This window comes from Trachypithecus francoisi, unplaced genomic scaffold, assembly GCF_009764315.1.
Source record: "Trachypithecus francoisi isolate TF-2019V2 unplaced genomic scaffold, Tfra_2.0 Lachesis_group9, whole genome shotgun sequence".
NCBI classification, from domain to species: domain Eukaryota; kingdom Metazoa; phylum Chordata; class Mammalia; order Primates; family Cercopithecidae; genus Trachypithecus; species Trachypithecus francoisi.
This window is the reverse complement of record NW_022681474.1, coordinates 716,275-723,915: the sequence shown is the minus strand read 5'-3', so window position 1 is coordinate 723,915 and position 7,641 is coordinate 716,275. Positions and strand designations below refer to the sequence as shown.

Below are 7,641 nucleotides of genomic sequence, written 5' to 3'. Positions count from 1 at the left end.
GAGGACAGGCGGGGATGGATACAGGCCTGAGGACAGGCAGGCGGGGACAGATACAGGCCTGCCTGAGGACGGGTGGGGATGGATACCGGCGTGTCTGAGGGTGGGCAGGGATGGATCCAGGCATGTCATCAGCGGTCTGCCAGGCAGAGCATCCGACATGCAGCCCCAGGTCCCCGTGCCTCTTACCGTAGCTTCTCTTCCTGAGTGTTCCATGGACAAGAGCGCCTCTGCCAGGGTCAGAGTGGAATTGTACCAGAACTCCTCACTTCCGCCCAGGGGCTGGGCCTGTGCGATCATTTTCTTGGCCTGTCCATAGTTTTTCTCCTTGTTGGCCAACTGTGCGAGGAGGAGCAGGCACTGGGCCTCTGCACAAGGCTCATCCAGCTCCTGAAGGAGAGAGACTCAGACATGTGTGGGTTCCTCTACAGACGTGTGCAGGCAGGGAGATAGGAGAAGGTAGAGAGAAGGAAGAGGCAGACAGAGAGGCAGAGGCAGACAGAGGCACCGGGTGAGGGGAAGACAGGGCCGCTCACTCTGGCGGCGGACGGGTGGGGCCCACGGCTGCCCTCGCACTCCCTGGCAGGACTTGCTGTCTTGCCCGGCTCCTGCCGCCCTGTGGCTCCTCGAGTGGGAGGCCCACCCTCCCCGCCCTCCCGCACTCCAGAGGCTTCTCTGGAGTCAGCACGGGCTGCAGCGCGCATGACTGTAGCTCATTCCATTTAATTATATTTCAGTGATGAGCTGATGAGCGGGATCGGCGTTCAGTGAGGCGCAGCCCTACTCTGGCTCATCTTCGGGGGGATCTGTCTCCCCCTGCCTGGGTGGCAGGAAGCTTAGTCCCTGGAGCCTCCTGGGGTTCCTGCTGGCCTCGCCCTAGCCCTGTCTTTTAGAGGCTCCCACTTGGGGCAAAAGGCTTCGGGACAGTCACACCTGGACACGGATGCTGAGAGCGGCTCAGAGGCTCCCAGAGCCCGGCCTGCCCGTCCGGGGCCTGCTGCCAGGGAGTTGGGCAGCCACATGATCTGGGACAGAAACACAGGGCAGCCTGTGCTAAGAAGAGAGGGGTGCTGGTCAGAGGGTGAGGAGAGGATGGGAGCGGTGGCAGGAAAGCAGGTCCCGGCTGCAGGGCTGCCCAGGTATCTTCTGCAGTGGAAAGGCAGTGTCCTGTTCCCAGGCATCACTTTCTGGCCAAACAAGATGCCCTGTGTGCTCGATTGGACCTGGGCAGGCCCCTCCCAGGTGTAGATGCAGGTGTGGGGACAGAGGGGAGGGCGGGCTGACGAGCTGGGGCTACCCGCCAGAAAGCAGGTGTCCCAGCTGCTGAGGGCTCCATCTCTGGCCGTTCCACGCATTTAGATGCCCAGGACGAGGGAGGGGCCACAGCCACTAGGGAGGCATGCCCCAGTTGTGCCCCTGCCCAACACAGCATCCACCTGGACACCACAGCCTGCATGCACCTGGGCACGGCTGTGACCGCCAGAGACGGCGTGGGGAGGGCCTGGGTTCATAGCAGCCTCGTGGGCAGTCAGGTGGCCTGAAGGTAGGCAGGTGGGTGGCTGGGCTCTGTGGAAGGGCGTCCCTGGCCTCTGGACCCAGCCGGGCAGGGGTGCGCAGGCCTCTGAGGCGGGAAGGGGGGAGGCCCTTCATGGCTGGGCCCAGAGAGCAGGGCAGGCAAGGGTCCATGGCGCCCGGCCCTTGTGGGGCTTGTCAGGGCAGCTACAGTGGCTCAGAGGCTGGTGACAGGGTGGGCAGGGGCTTCCACATGGAGAGGAGGAGGGTGAGGAGGTGGGACAGAGCTTGGCTGGGGGTGAGGAGCGCCCAAAAGCCAGGGAGAGGACAGGGTAGGTGGGGTAGAGGTGGGTAGAGCTGGGGTAGAGGGGTGTGTGAGGCTGATGCCAGGGTCTCCAGTGCTGACACTGAGTGAGAGGCACAGCCTGTCCTGAGGAGGAGGCAGCACAAGGCACAGTCACAGCCCCAGGGCAGATGTTTCCAGCCTGGAGGCCCCTGAGGTCGGAGGGGGTCTGAGTGCTGAGGCCACGGCGGGAGAGCCTAGGGGAGGTCAGAACGCCAAGAGAAAAGGCCACCATGTGGGTGGGCCTGAGAGGGGAGGGGAAAGCCAGAGAGCACGCGGTGGGGGTGGTGCCACCAGCAGGACGGAGAGAGCCCCGCCGAGGAGGGGCCAGGGTGGAAGGGCAGAGCACACTCCCATCGCCAGCCTGGGGGAGCAGGTTCAGAGAGGCTCAGGGGTGGGGCGGCCGGGCTGCACTGGCTGAGGGTGAGGTGGGGCAGGAGGGGAGGGCAGCACACGAAGGCAGGCGTTCTGCGATGTGGATGTGGCTGAGAAGCCAGGGTGAGCTGAGGGCCAAGTTGAGGACGGGAGCCCAGGCACGAGGGCGGGGAAAGATCGAGGCAACAACCAACTTCCTGCCAGAGGCGCCACCTGCGAAACAAAGTCCCTGCACACTGGCGGCGGCTGCAGGAGGAGGGTGGAGACCTGCGCTCGTGGGAGTCCAGCACCTGTCACATCCGTCCCGGGACTGGCCTCCAAGGTCCACGGAGGCCCCGGCATGCAGCAGACTCACTCCCTAAGTCCCAGAGCTCTCACCACCTGACCCCGGGGTGAGGGAGGCTGGGCCTCTGCCCACCTCAGGGGCTTGACTCTCACCCCGGGGGCTCCCAGGAGCTCTTCCACACCTCCAGCCCTCCGGACCCAGCAGAGGCTGGCCCTCTCCTGTGGCTGTGGCCAAAAGAATGCTGCACCCATGTGTGTCCCTTCCCCAGCTGTCCACAGCATCCTCAGTCCCTTCCTCAGACAAGCTCCCTTTTGACCCTGGTATGCACACACCCATCTCTGCTATCAGAGACCTGCTCACACCTGTCCTCAGTGCCTGAGACCTGCACACACCTGTTCTCAGTGCCTGAGACCTGCACACACCTGTCCCCCTGCCTGAGAACTGCACACACCTGTCCCCCGCCTGAGAACTGCACACACCTGTCCCCCTGCCTGAAACTTGAATGCACCTGTCCCTGCTATCAAAGACCTGCACACACCTGTCCTCAATGCCTGTGACCTGCACACACCTGTCTCTGCTATCAGAGACCTGCACACACCTGTCCCCTGCCTGAGACCTGCACACACCTGTCCCCTGCCTGAGACCTGCACACACCTATCCTCAGTGCTGGAGATAACGTCTGAACCTCTCAAGGCTTTGATGGGCGTCACTGAATTTTTATACCATTCTAGGACCCTCTCCTTTTCTGGAGTTTTTCTTCAAAACAAGTGACAGGATGTCTGGTTCTGTAGCTCTGCCTCACCCTCCCGGTGAAAGCAGCTCTGAAATCTGGACAGAAGGTGTCACCATATGTCACCATGTGTCTGAGGTGAATTTGGAGGGCAGCCAGTGCTGGCAAAAACTGGCAACTACAATCTTTGCACAGAGAGAAGCACCCGTGGGCCTCCATCCATCTGGCTTTTTCACGGGGCTGCCATCCCTGCAGGGGAACAAAACCCGGGGGAATGCAAGCGCCCGGGCTGAGGAGAGGAGGCTGCAGCTGGGACTTCCAGTGCTGAGGCCAGTCCCAGGAGGAGGGGCTGAGGCGAAGGGTCCGAGGTCCGTACTTCCCCTCAAGGCTGTCAGCTGGGTTTGGCTGCTCAGGGCAGAGGAGGATGTCACAAAGCCTGGCAGGAGCCAGCTGAGACCAAACAGCTGCAGTGCCCGCTGGGGAGACCGGGCCTCAGCAAACATCCCAGGGCTTTCACTGGGGACCGTAAGGGTCACATCCAGGGAGTGAGAGCAAAACGAACAAAGACCAGACCGGACCCGGATCCCTGGACCCAGGCGGCCCTGCACATGATCCGCCCTTTAGAACAAAGTGGCACTTCTGGCAGACACTCTTTGGGGTTCCCCAAGTTCTCATCCAGCCTCAGAAGGTAAGAAACTGACCGTGGCAGGAGGCAGAGAGGAGCCACCAACGCCCAAGAGAAACGAGAGGTTGCAGAGACCCACAACAGGTCCTAGAAATAGAAACTTCAGGAAACCGTGAGTGGCAAAGCAAAAGACGGACAGACAGAGGCCGTGCTAGAGATGAATGCTACAGCCCAAGCTTCCGCCTGCAGCCCCTTCGCTGTGCACAGTGCGCTGGGAGTGGCTGTGGATGGTGACGGGCTGGGAGGGGCTCCTCACCTGGAAAGCCAGATGAGCCTCCGACAGGAGCAGCCGTGCAGGCTGGTACAGGTTCATCTCCAGCAGAACTTCTGCCTTCAGCATCCACAGGTGGGGAAAGGATGTCCCATCCAGGCCCCTCCCGGTCTCCCCATTCATCTTCAAAATCTGGAAGACAACGCAGCCCCAGGCGGCAGGGTCCCGACACTGCGACCTCCAAGTCCCACGGGACGAGCTCTGGCTCAGCAGCCGTCTCTGTGACTCAGGAACCACACCACAAGGAGGGCTCCCTGCTGGCCTAGGCACTGCAGGCGCCTCACAAGCTCCCCATGCGCCGAGGCCAGGGCTCAGCCTTTGCCTTTCCCCCGACAGACCTCTTGCACTCTGTGTGACTCTCTCTTCTCACGAATCCCCTTGCAGCCAACCAAGCCCACCACTCGCCACGTGGAGCCTTTGCTACTCCACACACGCACACTGGGGTGTGGGACCCCCCACCCCCCCTTCGTGCTGCTGACCAACCCTGGGATCTGGGCCTGCCTGTGGCTGTGCACCCGGCCTTGCTAGGGCACCCCTGGCGTAGGCCGGTGGCTGAGCCCCTGCACTGGGATCTGGGACTACCCCACATCCTCCCACCCTCTCCTCGCTAAGCAGAGACCCCGGTGGGGGCGGAGGCTGAGCCCTGCACTGCTGTGTTCTGGATCCAGGTCCTGTGCTGAGCCCCTGTCCTGTCCTGACTGCCAGGTCACAGGAAGCATGGCCTTTGCTCCTCCATGGTGCTCCCATGGTAACTGCGTTTTGGGTTAGGAGCTGGGCTGGTCACCTTCCTTTACGGGCAAATGCAGAGGGTGCTGTGCTCTCCTGCTGAGGGAAACCCAGGTGGCGGGAGGCCCAGTTCTGTCAGACGACGAACCCCCAGGTAGAGACCCCTCTTTGCTGTCCCCACCTTCTCTCTGCCTCTGCTCAGGCGCCTGGCAGGCCTGTTCCAGGGAGGCCTATGGTGCACATAAAGCTCATCTTTCCCGGGGAATTCCAGGGCCCACAGGAGGAGAAATCACTCACAGGAAGCCCCTCGCACACTGACACACAGGCCGGCCCCTCGCACACTGACACACAGGCCGGCCCCTCGCACACTGACACACAGGCCGGCCCCTCACACACTGACACAGGCCGGCCCCTCGCACACTGACAGGCGCACAGGCCGGCCCCTCACACACTGACACAGGCCGGCCCCTCGCACACTGACAGGCGCACAGGCCGGCCCCTCGCACACTGACACACAGGCCGGCCCCTCGCACACTGACACAGGCTGGCCCCTCGCACACTGACAGGCGCACAGGCCGGCCTCCTGGCTCAGCTGCAGCCCTGCACGGCCATGAGGGCACCGGCGCCCCCTGGGCTGCAGGTCAGAAGGATTCTGGACGGTGAGGTTTACCTTGTCCTTGGCTTCCAGCAGTTTGATCTCCCCAGGCCGGATGGGAGGTGTCTGCTCACTCAGTGTTGGCAGGCTTTCTTCTAATAAAGGTTCCTTATTTTTCTCTTTTTTCAACGCGATCTCTTTTCTGCAGCTACGGTGAGTACAACAGACGATATGGGTTATCTGTGCACCACGAGTTACCCACCTCCAGCATGACCCAGGAGAACCAGCCACAGCCGTGTCCCCAAGTGCTCGCTCTCCCCAGAGGGCAGGAGTGCAGGGCAGAGGGTGGCTGGGTGGCTGGCCTTTCCCCGGCCACACCAAGGCCAAGACCCAAGCCCCAGGAGGCGCCGGGGGGGACGGCACCCACCTGGCCTGCTCCAGCTCGCTGACGTACACCTGCCCGACCGCCTCTTCATGGTGCACAGCTGCTTCACTCAGCTTCAGCTCGGAACACACGTGGGCGAGGCTGTGGGGAGTGTGGCCGGGAGAGTCAGTGCTGCGCGGGAGCGGAGGGAGCCAGAAACAAAGCTACTGGGTGTTTCGCAGAAAACGGGCAACTAAAACAGCGAGGCATACTTGGGTGGTATTTTCAATCATTTTTCAAGGTAAGCGAAAATACTAGGGAAAAGTGCCAGGTAGCTCCATCACATTTCAGGTGGGATTTTTTCCCGCTCCTTCACAGATCTCGTGTGAGGCATTATCTGTTGCCTCCTGGATACCGTTCGAGGAGAGGGGGCGGCCCTCAGGTGGGCTCAGCACCCACCACCACAAGCAGAGAAGCCTTGACTCCTGTTGAAAACCCTATTCTTGTAAAATGCTTTCAGGCAAGCAGGAAAGTTGCACAGACGCCAGGAAGCATCCCTGTACAGGCCCCGGTGGCCCCTCTTGGCCCCATGACCACACCTGCTCCAGCTTCCTCTCCCGCTCCCGCCCCTGGGATATCTGAGCAAGCTGAAGATGCAACTTGCAGCCTTTCTCCCAGATCCTTCAGTGGCCCGGGCACGCTTCCATTGATCACACTGTGCTTTATTGTGCTGCTCAGATACTGCATATTTTACAAATTGCAGCCCTGAGTGTCCAAATCCATCGGCACCATTTTCCAACAGCACCTCCTCACTCGGTGTCTCTGTGTCACATTTTGGTGATTCTCAAAATATTTCAAAAAATCAAAATATTATTATGATTCTGTTATGGTGATCTGTGTTCAGTGATCTTTGCGGTTACCATTATGATTGTTTTGGGGCACCATCAACCACGCCCATATATGACAGTGAACTGAGGTGACAGATGTCCCGTGGGTTCTGACTGCTCCACGGCTTGGCTGCTCCCCCATTTCTCTCCCTCCCCTCGGGCCTCCCTTATTCCCCAAGACACAGAAGTTTTGAAATTAGGCCAGTTAGTAACCCTGCGATGGGCCCTAAGTGTTCCAAAGAAAGGAACATTCAAACGTCTCTCACGTTAAAGGAAAAGCCAAAAATGATTCAGTTCAGTGAGGAAAGCGTGTCAGAAGCGGAGACAGACGGGAATTCAGTTCAGTGAGGAAAGCATGTAAGAAGCGGAGACAGACTGGAATTCAGTTCAGTGAGGAAAGCATGTCAGAAGTGGAGACAGACGGAAAGCTCGGCCCCTGCACCAGTTAACCAAGTTGTCAGTGCAAAGGGAAAGTCCTGACAGGAAATTCAAAGCTCCTACAGGGAACGTATGAATACAAATGACGAGAAAGTGAAGCCGCCTCAGTGCTGACATGAAAAAGTTTCCATGGTCTGCGCCGAAGACCAAACCAGTCACAACATTCCTTTAGGCCAAAGCCTAATCCAGAGCGAGGCCCTCACTCTCTTCAATCCCACGAAGGCCAGGAGATGTGAGGAAGCTGCAGAAGAAAAGTTTGAGGCTGGCAGAAGTGGGCTCGTGAGGTTTAAGGACAGAAGCCGCCTCCATAACATAAAAGTGCCAGGTGAAGCAGCAAGTGCTGACGGAGAAGCTGAAGTTTAGCCGGAAGATCCAGCGAGTAAGAGCATCGATGGTGGCCACGCTAAACAACAGATTTCCGTTGTGGACCAC

The 7,641-nt window shown here is 59.9% G+C and overlaps 1 protein-coding gene across 1 annotated transcript in view; it reads right to left on the bottom strand.

The window, feature by feature from the left end:
* Window positions 1–7,641, bottom strand: part of CFAP46 (cilia and flagella associated protein 46) — a 121,343-nt gene that overhangs the window by 42,436 nt on the left and 71,266 nt on the right. Inside the window, 4 exon segments of the mRNA XM_033209255.1 lie at window positions 187–387; window positions 4,185–4,331; window positions 5,596–5,728; window positions 5,948–6,046. Coding sequence (XP_033065146.1) covers window positions 187–387; window positions 4,185–4,331; window positions 5,596–5,728; window positions 5,948–6,046 — 580 coding nt within the window.